This window comes from Gavialis gangeticus, unplaced genomic scaffold (assembly GCF_001723915.1).
Source record: "Gavialis gangeticus isolate Ggan-Ray unplaced genomic scaffold, GavGan_comp1, whole genome shotgun sequence".
Lineage (NCBI taxonomy): Eukaryota > Metazoa > Chordata > Crocodylia > Gavialidae > Gavialis > Gavialis gangeticus.
In genome coordinates, this window is record NW_017729024.1 from 166,978,540 (window position 1) to 166,995,610 (window position 17,071).

At 47.8% G+C, this 17,071-nt stretch overlaps 2 protein-coding genes across 3 annotated transcripts in view; one reads left to right on the top strand and one right to left on the bottom strand.

Annotated features, from left to right (window-relative positions):
• Positions 1-5,621, top strand: part of LOC109297967 — a 30,343-nt gene extending 24,722 nt beyond the window's left edge. Inside the window, exons 3-6 of the mRNA XM_019518069.1 lie at positions 655-798; positions 1,237-1,296; positions 1,701-1,791; positions 2,502-5,621. Of these exons, the coding sequence (XP_019373614.1) occupies positions 655-798; positions 1,237-1,296; positions 1,701-1,791; positions 2,502-2,718 (512 nt within the window). The 3' untranslated portion in view covers positions 2,719-5,621. The remainder of the gene's footprint in view (positions 1-654; positions 799-1,236; positions 1,297-1,700; positions 1,792-2,501) is intronic.
• NUDT2 (nudix hydrolase 2) overlaps positions 5,367-17,071 on the bottom strand; it is an 11,983-nt gene continuing 278 nt past the window's right edge. The window contains exons 1-3 of one of the 2 annotated variants that reach the window (XM_019518070.1): positions 13,062-13,273; positions 11,392-11,541; positions 5,367-6,066 (exon numbers count right to left, since the gene is read on the bottom strand). In XM_019518070.1, coding sequence (XP_019373615.1) covers positions 5,753-6,066; positions 11,392-11,541; positions 13,062-13,206 — 609 coding nt within the window. In that variant the 5' untranslated portion in view covers positions 13,207-13,273 and the 3' untranslated portion in view covers positions 5,367-5,752. Of the gene's footprint in view, positions 6,067-11,391; positions 11,542-13,061; positions 13,274-17,071 lie in introns of those variants that run through there. The other variant, XM_019518071.1, reaches the window with a different exon arrangement.

Here is a 17,071-nt window from a genome sequence, read left to right on the forward strand (position 1 = left end):
ATCTCCATTCCACACTGAGGGCATCACTTCTCTGGGGCAGATCTCCTTTAATCCCTTGCGTTGGTTGGCATAGCAGCTTCCTTCCTGGTTATACACGGCATAAATTCCCCATGAGGCCAGTTTTACATGTGAGCTCCCACAGTGAGTGGTTACACCCTGTTGAAGATCGGGCACCTTGCCTTCCTCTGCTAGCAATTCCAGAGGGAGCACATCTGGAGCTCTAGGACTGTCTGCTTTCTCGAAGGGCCCACCGCTGCAGTGCAGAGGTCAGTGCACTAGCCATGTCCCCCTAGTTCTGCCTAAATAAGTCTCCTTAGCCTTTGGTGCGTAGATCTCTCAAGTACTTCATCACCGGCTGATTAAGTATCGGACAAAGCTGTGTTTACTTCGCTTCTCAGTGTTGCAAATAACCTGTGTCACTGGTTTAACATTAGTTTGGCCATGTGCATTCATCTAACACACTGGTAGTGGGTGTACATCACAGCTCTGACTAACCCGGGGCCCGCTCTGTGCTCTTCAACACCCTGCATTGGGTTCACCTGGCATCCAACACCATAGACCAAATGCTGCCCTGACCACGAGCTTGCTTCTGCTCTGTACAGTGAATAAGCCATAACGCTAATGTACCTCTGGTTGTTTTTTTTCCTTTCTAAGCTAAAACCATCAGTTCTTCACCAAAGATCCATGTCCCCTCGACGGCTTTTCCTCTGGAGTCTGCTACCCCAAGTCTGGCCAATAAAGTGAACAGCACAGTCTCTCCACTGGAGAGCAAACCGATGTATTTAAAAATGAAGGACGGTGAGTATAGCCCCCTTTCCTCCTGACCGCATTGGGTAGGACAGCACAGGTAGCGCTTGTGGGGTGACACGGGGCAATGGCACAGCAGGGTCCCTTAGGTATGGGACCCACATGCTTTTAGGTGTCTTAGCTCCCATTGGCTTTAGTGCAACGGGGCCTCTGTGTTGTGGGGCTCATCCTTGCACGGTGTAGCTATTCAATGCCGCAGTGAGATTTTTTTTCCCCAGTGAAGCTGCAGTCGGTGCTAGAGATGCATAGGCTCTGTGGCTGGGCACTGGTCCTCCTGAATTGCCACCCAGGGCCCTCTTGCTCTTCCCACCAAAGTCCCTTGCAATTTAACTGCAGCCACATGACGTCAGGTCAGAGTAAAGTATGACGTTCCTTCCCCTTCCACAGCACAGGCCACTAAGTTGAGCATCTCTGCTCCTTCCCCCATAGAGGGGCACAGAGGGAAGCAACACAGCCACCGAAGGAAAGCGGCTGGGCCTCGTCAAGGAGGTACGTGCAAGTGACCAGCGAGCAAAGGACAAGGCTGGGGCCCAGGGAAGAGACCCCTTCTTATGATCATGAGCCTGGGAGTCAGTGGGGGAGTGCTGAATGCCATCCACCCTGGGAGCCCACTGGTACCCAACAGCAATTTCCCCCTTCCCTCCAACCCCGTGTCCAGAACAAGGGGCCCCACATCAGGAAATTAGGCTATTCATTACCCCAAACAAGGTGGGAAAGCCTCCAGGAGGGTTTCCAAGCAGACCATCCCCAAGTAGTGAATTCCTCTCCCCCGGCCCTACACCCCTTTTAGACGACAAAGCTAAAATCAAGGTACGTCTCTTGAAAAACAATTGCACAGCAAAGGAAAGAGGCATGGAAAACCTGCCTGATTGCATGACTTGTTGCTGTTTCAGGCACCAACTGGAAGACAGCCATGCTGGTCCTCAGTCCCTTAGCTTTTATACTGGGACTAATTATACTGATGCTGAACGTCCATTACAACAAGTGAGTTGGACCAAGAGCCTACTTATCCCTCGCATTGTTTTTTTCATAGCTGCATAATGTAAAGACCTGAAGGCCATGCTGGCATTAGCATGCTAGTAGCCATGCTCTCCCAAACTGTACTGCTAATTCACCTCCAGCCTGCCTGCTGCTTCTTGCTGTAGGGGCATGTGAGAAAAACAGGAGATACGCAATGGGCAGACTGAGTCCAGTAAGTCAGAAACAGGATAAGCATACAGGGCCCTTCTCAATCACACCCATCACCTGTCCCTCCTGTTGTGTTATCTAATTCTGAGCAGTGGCATCAGGATTTCATAGACATTAGGGGCTGGAAGGGACCTCACGAGATCGTCGAGTCCAGCCCCCAGATTGGGGTGCAGCAGTGTGGGGTAGGGGGCTTCCTGTACTACACCTGCAGTGCTCTGGGGAGGACTGAAGGCACTGCTGCGGTAGGCCGTCTAGGAAGATTGACCTTGAACAGCTTCCAGAGATGAGCTTGCCTCTCACCAGGAGGCAAAGCAAGGGTTGGGTATTATGGCTGGTTGACAAGTTTGGGTGAACTGTTGGGCCAGGGGGGTGGGACGGCAATGCCGTAGAGACATCAGACAGCTGTGATGAATTAATCTCTGGGGAAGTGCACTGTCTACCTTAGAAATGAATACAATTCTTGGTGACAGAACTGAAACGTGGCGCCATTGTTTCTGATTCGATAGGAAGAAGAAGGTCCTCAACGCATTGAAACACTACCCAGAGGACAGCAGTACAGCTGACTCAAAAGAGCGATCTTCATGTTTGGGGCCAGCAGGCACGCGGCAGTACGAGGTTCCAGCCTCTCGCTCCCCTTCCTTGAGGCATGGGGAGATCCTGATTGAGTGGAAGGATGGGACCATCACTCCTCTTTTTGACCATGCCGAATATCAAATAGATTAACTCTGACATAATGCAGCCGACAACGATGCCCTCCAATAAGAAACTCCCACTGGGAATAATTCATCCTTTAGTGAATTGTCGCAATAGCCTAAAGGTTTTGATAGGAAAGTTAAAAAAAACGACCCTTTTTTGAACACTTGGAGAACCATCACGATGTGGCACAAAGCTGTAGCAAGCAGAGCAGACTGTGCTGCTGCTTTAGATGCACACTGCTTAGGTTTTCCAAGGGATCACATTTAATCTGCAAAGAGACCTAGAGGCAATGAAAATGAACCCAAGTGCCTTGTCAGGAGCCACTGCCCTAAGCCTTCCTTCAGGGTCTAGTGCCACTAATCCCACAAGCACATTTTTCCTCCAAGCCAACCATAACGGTGAAAAAGCAAATCCTAGCAGGCTTTGATTTTGCTTATAAGTGATAAACTGGATCTCCTGACCTTTCTAGGGCACTAAATTTCCTATTCCTTGACTAGGAGCCTCAGTTCTTATCTTTGACCTCCTGCAGCTATGCATAGGGCTCAATGAATGTGCACTGCTTGTACATAAACAGGTGTAGGATATGATACACTCATTTTTGAGGAAGGGGATCCTCCACTTCCCCTCTCTACTTCCCCTCTCATTATCATTCATTATACTTAATCTTGACCCTTGTTCAATGGAATTAGTAGGGTTTTAGTTCCCTTATAGCATCCACAGATGTACACTGATGTGTCCTTTACTTTCTCCTTTGACATCATGTGAGCATGAAGCATCCTGTGGAACACATCAGGGGTATAAACGCTGGCAGACGAGAGGTTCCAGTAAGTCATGTCAATTTATTGTTCAGCAGCATCAAAAGGATTATTCCCTCACTCATCCCTCTCTCAGACTTGGATGCCACTTTTCACTTTGCCCAGGAAATATTTTTACGGGGCCTTTGTGTTGCTTGGATTGATTGTTCTGCAGCTCGATTCACTCAGGCTGTCTCATAAGACGTGAACAAAGGGACACTGGAAGGTAAAACTATCAAACGGATATTTCTTATGTGTAACTCGTTATTAGCAGGTGAAACTCATTGCCGCAAGGTATCACTGCAGCCAGTAACTTAACAGGACTCAGGAACATGTTAAACGTCCAAAAATAAAATAGAAATCAGAACACTTCCAGTTCAGCACATAGGATTGAAAGGGGAAACAAACATTTGCTTGGAACAGATTATTCCAGACTTATGTACTACAAGGGTTTGTACACCTTCCGATGAAGCATCTAGCATTGAGAGCTAGGATACTGGGTTAGACTGCTGATCAGGCAGGAGCTGTGTTTCCAAAGGAGGTTTTCCTTCTTGCTGACCCACGGGTACAAGCTGGCATTCAAAATTCAACCCTAACGCTCAACCTTTGAAAAAACTTCTGCTGAGACATGTGCTGGGTTGCAACGTTTAGCATGTATTTTAGAGTCAAGCTGTCAAGTGTCCAAGCATCAGGTCCCCCACAAGATCAGCGAGGACACTGGTTATGTGCGCAGATCCGAGGCAATTGCATGTGCCTATGCTGAGCCCTGTGTGAGTGCACCTCAGATGCCTGCACGTGAAAGCCAGGCCCTGGACACACAACATTAACTTGCAATTCTATAACCCTTTTCATCCCCCCCAAATCCTCATGCAGTTAATGAATGCACAAATTCAGTGCCATTCAAATGCAGATATCCACTTTGGGTTCAGCTAATACAGTGCTTTCTGTGTTGGCCGCTGTCTGCTCATTAAGGCTGACTGGGTAGAATGGATTACTTGATAATGGCTCTGTATCCTTGCTTAGAGTCTTGCCTGTACATGCGAACAAAGCAATACTATTGTTTACATAGCACTGATTAAATGGTAGCTGAGAATAATAATGAAAAAATACGACTGTGAAGCAGCACAAGTTTGTAGGTAGATTCTCTCTTTTACTGGTGGACTAGTTTAATCTTTCTGTTTTATTGTTCCAAATGTTACTAATACAATCTTTGTCCACCACACCCTGTCAATACCCCAATGCAAGTGGTTTTGAACACTGTGCATAATAAACAAAACTACGCTAAACAAAAATATGGAGTTACTGAAATTATTTCCTTTTTCAGAGACAGCGCACTACTGTTGTGTTTCTGGCCTCTGATGTTCTGGCTATCGTGTGTAAGAATGTAACGCAGCATTGCCTTCTACCATGTGGAACGACAGACCTAGGACCATAGGATCCTATAGGTGAACGACAGACCAGTTTCAAATGAAATTACCACGTTGCCTATTAGTGTCTCTAGCCCGCAGGGGAGTATAATACTATTATAGCAGAGAGATTCCACATTGGCGAAAGCAGGACGTCCTGGGCTCAGGGTAGACCAGGAAGCCCAGATCAGCATATGATACCTGGAAGGCATTCAAAGTGACAGAACCCAAGACAAGATGCAACAAAGAAAGAGGAAGGGGGAGCTGGAAATTCGGATTATGCACCTCTCTAACATCTTCCACCCCAGCCTCTCAAAGCACTTTACAAACATTAAACCTGTGACAGTAAGGAAACAAACTCGTGCTGCAGGCAGGGGAAGGGTGAAGCACTTGGGCCAAGTAACCGCAGGAGGAGCTGGAAACAGAGCCCAGGACTTAGCTCACTGTGTGTTGTACTCAAAACTTGACATTCAAGTTTTGCAATTTGTGTTTTATTATGACAAGTCTCCATATGCTCATTTTTCACATCATTCGGGCATCGCACTTCACAAGTCCTAATGGCAGTCATGCAGGAGATCACATGTCTGGTTTTCTAAGGAAGTCTGAGGTTGCTCAACACTTCTGCAAACTTGCCCGGCAAGGTTCATTGTCCGTGTCAGGCTTTAAACACAGACATCTCTGCCCCTTGTTACAACTACACCTTCTGCCTCTCTGCACGAGCTACAGGACGCAAGAGTACCAGCTCCAGAATAACTCAGATTAAGTAAATCAAATTCACTTTGAGGAAAACTGTGTTTCAGGTCTCAATTAAACCAGCTCCCAACTCTCCTGCAAGATCCCCTTCTTCCTCCATGCAAGCTTTTAAGCCTTCGAAGAGAGAAACTGTTGTGCATCTCTAAGCACTGCCTGCATGTCCTTATACTGAGCGAGTTTGCAGGCTTCCTCCAGGTTCAGCCAGCGGAAATCCTGGTGCTCATCCGAGAGCTTGATTTCTGTGTTGTGGTCCTTTATTTCTGCCAGCCAGTAGATAACGGTTTTGGGCTTGTCCCTGACGGTGTACTGCAGCTCTTTCTTAAATCCTTCGACGAGAGTGATCTGCCTGGAATCAAGTCCGGCCTCTTCTTGCGTCTCCCGCATGGCTGTCTCCAGATCATCTTCCCCTGGGTCCACGTGGCCTGCAAAGGGGATGACAAAATAAGGCTCTGAGAAGAGAACTGGATGCTCGGACCTTGCTCCTTCAAACCAACCCCTCTGTTGAGCAACAGGAGTGCTGGTCTCCTTCAGCTTCTCCCAAGCAGCTTAAGAGCCTGATTCTGCAAACCTCTGGCTCAAGTGAGTAGTCCCAAAGTCAACAGCGCTGCTGACATGGACACAGGCTACTACACAAACAGGGAGCCAGACACAGGCTCTCAGGGACAGGGCCTGAGGCTCAAGTGCAGCAGCAAGAAACCCAGACAGTTTTCAGCATTGTTTTATATCCAAACAATTAAATCTTCCCCATGGGGGATAAAGCCAGGAGTTCCTCGCTGCTCAGAAGCACCTCACACAGTGAGAATCCCAGAGGGAGCTACTTCACACACTGGCAAAAAAAAAAACTGAATCAACATGCGACAAATAAAAAATAATGATATTAGTGGAGCTGGGAGCTGTTGAGGAGTTGCTATGCTTCTCCTCGACAGCTTTGGAGTGGATCTTTTCAATGGATCGTATGACTATGGTATGGCCAACCTACATGAAAATAAGAGACACACAAGCGCAGCCTCAAGGGCATCTCAGAAGCAGGGGAGCCAGGCCCGAAAAATATGTTGATTTTTGATCGTTTAGTAATGATTCTGAAGTGCTGGCAGGTGCATCTGGATGCAAGCTACTATGCAGTGGTACAAGTAGCAATTAAACGAGATCAGGATCACTGCAGGGCTCTTTAATCAGGTGCGTGGGCTGGGACGTGTAGCAAGCTAGAGTGGGGTTATTTCTCTTCCTTGCCAAAGTACAGCAGTGTTGCTATTCTGGTTGTCTCCCTTCCCTTCATATTCGTCAGGAGGAAAGAAACCCTTACCAACCAGGGATAAATATAACATCTGCCCAAGTTGTTTTTACTTTCCCTGAGAAAGGCCAAATTTAGATTTCTCACAAAAACACTACACATGAACATAAATAGACCAAACAGAGACAGGTCTCAAAAAAGCCCCGATGCAGAGAGTCCATAAAAAAAACCAAACAGGCCTAATTCATCCTTGATGTAACTCGACTGATTTCAGAAGATGTATTTGTGATGGACTGCAATCTCTGGATGGCTATGCTAGAGATTAATTTGGCCTGCAGGCATTTGAAGCCACCTGTGTTTGTAAAACTGGGAGGAATGGAAAAGCCTATGTTTTCCTACAAATAGATCTCACTCGCTTTTCTGTCTATCAGGAGTCAGCACGTCTTATGCTCCTTACATCCTGGGGTCACTACAATGAAAAAGCCTGGTTCCATTCGAAAAAAGTACTCTAAAACAATAAGCCCCCTAATTTGCATGTTTAGGTCTCAGTGACTTGAGATCGTGTGTTCAGCAAATATGTACAAAGACTTTTCCTCCAGTTCTCAGCACCCCGAGTCACAATGCATTTTTATTTCTGATGGCACCAGTGGGAATAGGTCTGTACCTAGAACTCAGTTACCAACGACTCTCATTCACACTGTTGCTCAGTCTTGCATGGCTGCATTGACTGCAGTGCAGAAGATAACTACCAAACACTTGACAATGGCTAGGCTGCTGACGGCTATAGAAAGCAATGCTAAACAGCACCAGTGATCCCAGGTGTGGGGTGCAAGCGCAGTACACACTTAAAGTAAAAAAGAACTGATCACCAAGGTTTGGTTCTTGTCTCAAGGGCAAGATCAAGCTCTTGGTCACCTGGAGGAGTCACTTCACCCCCTTGTTGCTAACTGCAAATCTAGGATCTGAAAGAGAACCCACCAGGCTTCCAAGCCTGTGCATTTGATGCCCAGACAGCAGATGTCCTTAAAAGAGAGGTGATGGTCAAAGTATCAGCCAGCTCCTTTAAGTGTTTCTTACCTCAGATCAGCATCATCTCAGTTTCCTACGTTTAGAGGGACTCTGCTGCTTTCTATCATTTTAGCAAAGCTCACATTTGATCCCTAAAGGGAGTGTCAGCAATGGACAGACCAGGCAAGATGCTCTTCCACTGATATTCTCCAACACCAGCACAGCCGATGCAGTGATTCTGACTGCCCCGTAAGACAACCCAGTGGAAGCATATGGAAAAAGCTGCGTTAGACAGAGTAGCATTCTCTGGAATGAAAATATTTCTGTTGTCCCTTTCAGCCTTTCTTTGGGCTCAACTATGGCACAGAGATGGCTCTAGTGTTCTCCAATCCATAATCAGAGACTGATGGCTTTTTCTCTACCTGCAGCTCTCAGTACTGATGACCCCAGCATGTCTGTGGACAATCCCTCCAGAGCTAAGAAACATACATAAGTAGCTGCTGCTTCTTCCCAACTCCCAGCCTGATACAAAAGGGATGATTCTGCCTTTCCCCAGATCTGTCACCCTTCCTAGCAGGCATGCATAACAGGCTGCTGTAGGAGAGACTGTAGCAAAAGTATCACCTTTGCATCACGCTGCTGTTTCACACACTGATGATAAGCTTCAGCAACCTGCCCTCTGAGTCAGTGAGAGTAAGCAACCCTGCAGCTCCCTGCTCTTCACTGACTCCCCATCTGACACCAGCGCAGTGCAATGGGCTGTGGAGGACAGTCCGCTCAAAATCTCTTTCAGCAGTCAGCTGCTGGGATGTCACAGGTTTAGACACCCACACCAAAGGCCATGGAGTTGATGGTGATGGGTTAGGATCGCACCCTTAAGGCACAGACTGGAGCTCTGCTCACCCTTTGGTACCAGAAAGCAGAGTTTGAGCCAAGGGGGATGGGCACTATGGCAGGCCAGTAGGGGGCGCTCCTGCGTTGAGCCGCCCACCTCCCTGCGCCCGACCACCTGCCAGGCTCCGAATGCCTCCCTAGGGGCACCTTATGTCCGGCTGACCCCCTTGCTGGAGCACACTCGCTAGCCTGGGGGTAAAGTAGCTGCCACCACCCCAAGAATGGACTCACTCTCAGCCCTGTGTCCTTGGGGAAACACAGGCCTAATGTCCTACGGGTACTCAACACAGTACAGACACTTGGGGCACTTCCCCAAGTCCGGGGGCAAAAAGTAAAGTCTCCCTTAGTCTGCAGACCTAAGAGGTCTCTTAGGCATAATTTAGACCCACCCCTCAATAAGTCTCCCACACCGGTCACAAAGGAGAACTTTATTGAGTACAGGGGTAGGGTGAAAATAGGGTACAAGATTGAGCAATATCTTAGAAATCCTAAAGAGCAAACAGTTTGGCTGTGGTAGCCTTTTGATCACGCATATGAGTTACTGCCAGCTAGATATCTATCAGATCTTGAGTAGCTTACTCACACGCTTCATCCAGAGGCTGGTGAGATCCTTTCTAGCGTCCAGCTGTTCCTTGTTCATGAGTTTTTTGGGGGAGAAGCTACCTTTAGATGGTACAGCTTCTCTGGGTCCCCCCAAGGCTTCAGCTCCACCGCATGGCAGAAGAGGCCGCCTTCCGGGCAGTCCTAACTTTTACAGCCCCTGTGACCTCATTCACCTGGTCCAGTGGGGCCAGCTCCGGTTGGCTGGTGGCCAACCCATTTGAAATACATCACTAGTTGCCGGCCAGATTCCACCCCACCAGGTAGAAACCCCTTACCCAGGTAGCCGATGCCACTCACGTAGACAGAGGGAGCAGGTTTCCTCCCTCCCTCAGGAATGTAGCCAGCTCAAGTTACCTAAAGAGACAGGCTGAGGGTGTGGTCTCTTCTGCTGGGCCCATCCTAATCAAGTGGTCCCAGCTCAGAGATTTTAATCACATTGTCACAGGGCAGAGATTTTGGGGAGAGACCAAGGTGGCTTTCTGCCACAGGCACTACATAAATTATTCTGAAAAGATGGAACAGCAGCTCTGGTTGAAAGTGCTTTTTCCACCCACATCCCACTAGCAGAGTAGTTTTGAGTTTTTCTTTCAAATCTGGGCCTTGCTATGTTTTCCATGTTGACATTAACTGAAGATTATATTGTACCAGAGGCTCTACTAGGGGCTACGTTCAAGAACCACTCAGAAACTGTAGCTAGTGCAGAAGGCAAGCCACAGCTCATTCAATTCATACTCAGTCTAGAAGCTGCAGTGGTTGCCAGTTTGTCACCAGACACTCTGTGGGTGTCTAGACCCCTAAATTGTTGTCAACGGCACTCTCTGGCATTGCCCTTTGGCAGCAGCAGAAGCAGGGATGCTGGGACTTCCTTATTTTCCTGTTACAACTCTTTTGAATTGAATGTTGTGTTCACGGGGGGAGGGATAGTATTTGTGGGATAATCACAGCCCCTCTGTTGAACAAAGGCTGTGGGACTGGGATGGATATTAGAGGACAGTGGAGGAGGTTCCCCTGGATGAGGGGCAGGACAGTGGCAGTGGGGAGAGGTTTTCTATACCCACATATGAATAGGGGTTGTAAAGGTTGGGAGCATAGTTGGGATGGACCGGAGGGTTTGCTCTGCTGGGTGAAAGTCACAGAAATGGAAGCGCTGTTTGGGGATGCGTTACATAACATCTTAAGGTTATTCTGTCTTTTACTGTAAGCCACTCTGAGCCTTCTTGGGGAGGGTGGCATGCAAGTCTAATGAACAAATAAGTGGCGCAGCCCTGGTTGCCTATTGTGCCCTCTCCCTGTGTGACACCATGGCAGTGTGGGACAGCCAGGATGCTTGTTGCTGATGTCAGGGTATCCTCAGTAAGAACCATCCACCAAGGACCACTCTTCTCAGTAGAGTATCACATCACCAAATTGCCTGATACCCCCACACATTGATCATTCATTTACCCAGACTTCAGGCTAAGAGGATATATGGAGGTGCAGGAGGGTGGTTGCTACCTTTTATTTAATGGGGAGTCAGAGATGGGCATTACTTGCTGACCTTGTGCCAGTTTGCATATCCCTATTTAAGTATTGCAAAGATGCTTCAAGACTGTGTATGGATGCAGTCAGTATGTGTGACATTGTGGCTCACTGTCTTGGGTACCCAAGAGGATTTCAGAGGATAAAAAGAATATGAAAGAATTAAAATTTATTTCTGTGCTGAAATATCCTGACATCCTGGGCCAGAGGGACCCCAAACACAGGTGTGCTCTGCCATTTGGTTTCAGAGACAAGCCTCTGTACTGGGTCTCAGGGCATTGCCTGGGCTTCCCTTGCATTTAGTTAAACACAATCTATTTGCCATAGCACACTGGGTACCGCAAACCCTGACCTGGCAACTAGCAAAACTCCACTGCAGTCAGATATGTGTAATGATGCACCTGTGATCCTACTGTACTTAACTGATTCAGCTGCCCTATATGATTAATAGCCAACAGACTAGATGTCTTCACGCTGTGTCTGCAAACGTCACCTTTTGGTGGGGTCCAGTGGTGAGTCCCGTATGATGTCTGCAGAAGGAGGTATTCAATATTGTTGCCAGCTTTAGAAGAAGGGCATCCTGGCTGTAGCCTCCTGTAGATTATCAAGCCACATGCTCTCAGAGCCATGCTCCTCCTGTGAACTGTAATGAGAAATAAATGAGTGCAAAGAATGAGAGCGCTCCAAACATGAGTGACAATACTGTACCTTGGGTTTAAACAGAGAGTCTAGATATACTCTGGAAATTCATTTTCAGTATGGACATCTATCTGCATCAGTGGTTAGACAGTTAATTTCCATTCTTGCTAGGGAAAAATCTATCCTCTCTCTCCAAAAACAAGAAGCCGGTTACTACATGAAAATAGGATATAAAAACCCAACAACTACTGTCAACATTTCAGATCTTTGAGTGTGAAATTGTGAAACCAAGATAACAATAAACCACACAGGATGTTGGAAAAAAAAAGGTAGGAAACGGAAAATCAGTGACTAATGCACCATATCTCTAAAATTCGAAGACTCTCCAAGCCCTGTACAAATATTACATTCCTAGGAACCAGCGCTGTATTAGACCACACATATTCCAGAGGCGATGCAACATGACAAGTCACTGACAGCTGAGAGGACAAACCTCCCCCCAGAGGCCAAAATCTTTGTTCCCTGCCCCAGCTGCTAGCCTGTAAGCCCTGTTCGTAGGCCCAAGGGAAGCTGAAGCTATCATTTGATGCATAGTGCTAGGCGACACACCTCTGTGACCACGAGGACCATTGACCAGCACCGTGTATAACAAAGATCCTCTATGCGACCAATATTTTGATACAGTAAAGAATGGGAAATGGAGGAAGCAGGATGCAGTGGAGAATACACATCAGAAGTGGTGTTAACTCCCTTTCCTAACCAATTATTTACACTTTGGTAGATCCTTCCGTATGTCAATAAAGAATAGGCTTACATCGCACTTTTCAGGCATGGATCACGCAGTAGCGCTCAAAGTTAATCCTCCACTTTGCAGATGGCGAAACTGAGGTGCAGAGGCAGAAAATAACTTGTTCTGAAATGCTGCGACAAATTCTGGGTTAGTCCTACTTTGCTGATTTACCCCTATCAAAGCTGCTTCCCTGCCACTTAGATGTTATCAACATGTTGCAAGGTAGGCCAATGTTTACACCTGTGGCTAAATTACCTGTAGTCTGAGTTACGAAAGTTATGGAGATTAGTAGTTAATTTTAGACAGAATTAACTCCTTGGGTATGAAACTGCCTGTTCAGACCTGTGGCAATGCAAATAGCTATATGGGGAATTAGCACCATCTCCTGTACAGGCCTAGAAATGCAACATTCAAGAGCATAGAAGCCAGAAGAAAAGCCTCCAACAGTTTTCAGCTGCAATAGTAGGTTTAATGACAAGCACATCTGCCCAACTGTGATTTGTTCCCAGATACCAGCCCCAGCTGCAGGAGACACGAGCCAGCTGAGTAGGAGTGAATACTGCCAGACATTCAAGTGTCCTGCTATTAACTGGGTCAATCTTAAGATTAATTAATCTACCCAGGGTCTCAGCCTTTTGCACCTGATGTATGTGAACTTGTGGGTACTAATGCGAGAAAGCACCATTATGAGCAGTGGTTGCACCTGTACTATGCAAACCAGACGAGAGTTTTACCCAGCAATTCCTGCATCAGTCCCTGGTGAATCTCAAGGCTACTCCCCACACTTTGCAAGGTCAGTTTTAAAGGACATCTCTTCAACCTCCAAAAAGCCTCTCTCCACTCCTTTAGTCCTCGCCAGGCCAGAAGGGACCAGTGCATGACGAGTGAAGCTGATGATCATACTTCACACTTCAAGAAGTCTCCTCCTCTGCACACATTAATTATTTCCTCTGCTTCTTGCTGGGGAAAAAAAATCTATCCTCTTTTCCAGGAAGCCAGTTACTATGTAAAAATCAGACACAAAAACCCAACAACTCACTGTCAACATTTTACATCTTTAAGTATGAAGTTTTGAAGCTGAGATATCAATAAACCATATATAATGTTGGAAGAGAACAGATAAGTGTAAAATCAATGATTAATATGGTGCTTCTAAAGCTTAAACTTTCTAAGCCCCAAGATCTGGGGCGAGGTAGGCACACTAGAAGGGAAAGACAGATTACAGCTGGACCTGGACATGTTACAGGGGTGGGCGGATGAGAACAGGATGGGATTCAATACTGACAAGTGCAGGGTGCTGCACTTGGGCAGGAAGAACCAGCAGGAGACCTACAAGCTGGGGAACTCCCTTCTCAAAAGCACAGTGACAGAAAGAGATCTTGGGGTCATTATTGATTCCAAAATGAGCATGGGCCACCAATATGAGGACGCAGTCAGGAAGGCTAACCGCACCTTGTCATGCATCCACAGATGCATCATGAGCAGGGCCAAGGAGGTGATCCTCCCCCTCTATGTGCCACTGGTCAGGCCACAGCTGGAGTACTGCATCCAGCTCTGGGTGCTGCACTTCAGGAGGGATGTGGACAACATGGAGAGGGTCCAGAGGAGGCCACTCACATGATCCAGGGGCAGCAGGGCAGACCCTACGAGGAGAGGTTACGGAACATGAATATGTTCAGCCTTCACAAGAGAAGGCTGAGAGGGGACTTGGTGGCCGTCTACAAACTTACCAGGGGGACCAGTGGGGAATGGGAGAGACCCTGTTCACCCATGCACCTCCCGGAGTAACAAGGAATAATGGCCATCAGTTGTTTCACAGTAGGTTCAGGCTGGACATTAGAAGACACTATTTCACAGTCAGGGCAGCTAGGAGCTGGAACCAACTTCCAAGGGAAGTGGTGCTGGCTCCTACCCTGGGGGTCTTTAAGTGGAGGCTAGACGTTTACCTGGCTGGGGTCATATAAGCCCACCATTCTCTCCTGCCCAGGGCAGGGGGTCAGACTTGATGATCTACTTAGGTCCCTTCCGACCCTACCAACTATGAATCTATGAATCTATTCCCCGCCATTTATGAAGAATATTATCCCCATTTAACAAACTGGGAATCAGATGCCCTGCTCCGTGGGCTTCAGCTGGCTTTGTCCTCTCCAGGGTCTCAAGCAACTATTATAACAAGAAGAATGCCCCTGCCTGGAACAGCCTCTAGTCCCACAGAGTGCCCACTGGCTGCTCGCATATCATCTTGAACCTAGGAGGTAGCAATAGAGACTACAGCTGGGTCAGCAGAGCCCCCAGGAAGGATGCAGTGGGTCCAAGTGATGAACCTGTTTCCTGCTGGCCTGGCTACCTCACCTCTGAAATGATGGAAGCAAAGTCAAGAAAAGGCCTCTTCTGTCAGCCTAGCTGCATCCATGGGTGAATGGGCACCCATGGGTGAACAGGCTTCCAAGGAAGGTGGTGCTCACTCCTACCTTGGGGGTCTTCAAGAGGAGACTGGACAAGCACCTGGTTGGGGTCACTCTTTCCTGCCCAGGAAAGGGGGTCAGACCTGATGACCTACTGAGATCCCTTGCAACCTTAGGAACTGTGAATCTAGGATTTTGAAAATGCGGGTGCAGATAGTGCGGTGCATCATCCCATATAACACAGTGCATATTTTTCTCCACATAAAAAGACACTAGAAGCTTTACCCTAGGGACCTAGAACGGTATACAGGAAAATATGTTTGTACAGTATGACCTATATGTGGCCATGTTACCCTGTTAGTACAAAAATAGATGTTACTGCAGCTCACTAACGTAGGCTTAATTCCTTGGTGTGAACAGTGGACATTGTGTGGGGGACTCTGATCCCAATGCAAAAATTAACACTAATGGAACAACTGTAACAGCTCCATCTTTGCACTGTGGTATCTCTCTCTGACATTTTATTAACCCTGTTTTTGTGCACTTGACAGCATGCTAACCTGCTTTTCTCTTTTGTAAGCATTTTGCATTATTGGGCTTTATTACCTGCCTTGCGTTGTATAAAAAAGCCGTTCCTATTGCACATTTTACACCTTTATACCTTAACTTTTTGGGTGGCCAGATTCTGAACTGGATTGTCGGAACAGTGCATGCGCTTCTAGGCTTTTTTTCTTTAAAATTATAAAATTATAGAGGACTAGGGCTGGAAAGGACTTGCAGAGAGGACTAGGTCAGCAGTGATGAGAAGCTGTTGCCTCTGGGGGTTGTCCAGGCCTAGGTGCAGGGACCTGGTGACTCCCGCACTGCAGGGGAAAGTAGAGGTGAGGTGCACTGATACATTGGTTCATATCATATCAGCACTGATGAAAGGAAAACTGACATTATCGGCAATCAGCCTTTTTTGACTGATGTGGCCTATAATGCGGCCAAGAAAGGCCACGTGCATGCGCGCAGCTGCTGCAATCACGCAGCCAGCCTGGCAGCTTGGAGAGCAGCGTTCAGCTGGTAAGTCTGTTGGAGTGAAGGGGAAGAGGGGAGGGAAGGGGCAACCATCTGGGGGGGGCATGGGAAGGGAGGGGGCAATTGGATTGGTATCGGCCAATACAGTTCATTAATAATTGGCCAACAGTATCGGCCCAAAAAATCTTTATCAAAGCACCCCTAGGATCAACCCTATTCAAGCCATCCCAGACACATCCATAATCTAAACCCTATGTAAACTATGGTCAACCTTGACAATAATAGGGTCAAAGCAAAAACAAAATATAACTGCAGGGCTGTGAAACTGGGACCCAATGACCAGAAGCAGCAAACAACAGCAGCACTGCAGAACAAAAGATAGCCTGATTAATGGAACAGGAAGATCATTAAAAAGGAGAGCAGGTTGTTAACACCTGTGGAACGAAGAGTTTAGAAAGGATTATGTAGATTTTAAGGAGCCATGATGTCAATGGCTTCCCGCAGCACTGCCTGAACAGAAATGCTGCCGCCATTTCCAGGTAGCTGGTTTTAAACACCGGGTGGAGCAGGAATCAAATGGGGGTGCAAGGGCATCAGGGCACCTGCCTGGATCTGCCTCAGCTGTGTCCACTCAAGAGGTTTTGCTGGCAGAGCTAAGAAACAGGATCTTTGCACCTGCTGGTGGGCAATACAAGCTGCAGCAACAGAGATCGAAGGCTGGATATTAGAAAAAGCTTTCTCACTGTGAAGCACTGAAATGGGCTCCCCAGAGAGGTAGTGAAATCTCCATGCTTGGAGGTTTTGAAGACCTGGGTAGACAAAGCCATGGCTGGGATGATGCAGTTGGGGCTGGTCCTGCTTGGAGCAGGGGGCTGGACTGGATGTGCCAGTCCTCGCTGTCTACGTGTCCGAGGCGGGTCCAAGAGGTGCCCTGCTCAGTGCACTCCCCCCAACCCCCTTTTATTCCGGCTCCACCCAATGCTGAAAACAGGCAGCGGCGACAGCGTTTCGGTCCAGGAGGTGCCAAGGAAGCCCCTCAACTTCCCAGCTCATCGCTGATCCCTGCTAAACTCTTCACTCCACAGGCGTTAACAACCCTTGCTCCTTCCCAAGGGTCTTGTCATGGCGCTGGCCCAAGCTGGCCTGCGCGCCGCTGCCTGGTCGCTGCTCCTGTATCCTGGGCGCGACTCGTTGCAACGACATCCTCTCTGGTTTTGCTTCGACCAAATCTTCCCGGCCCCCATCAGCATCCTCCAGCTGCTAACGGAAAATGCCAGGAGCTGTTCCCTGCGCCTCTGCACCCCCCCCCCCCCCCCCCC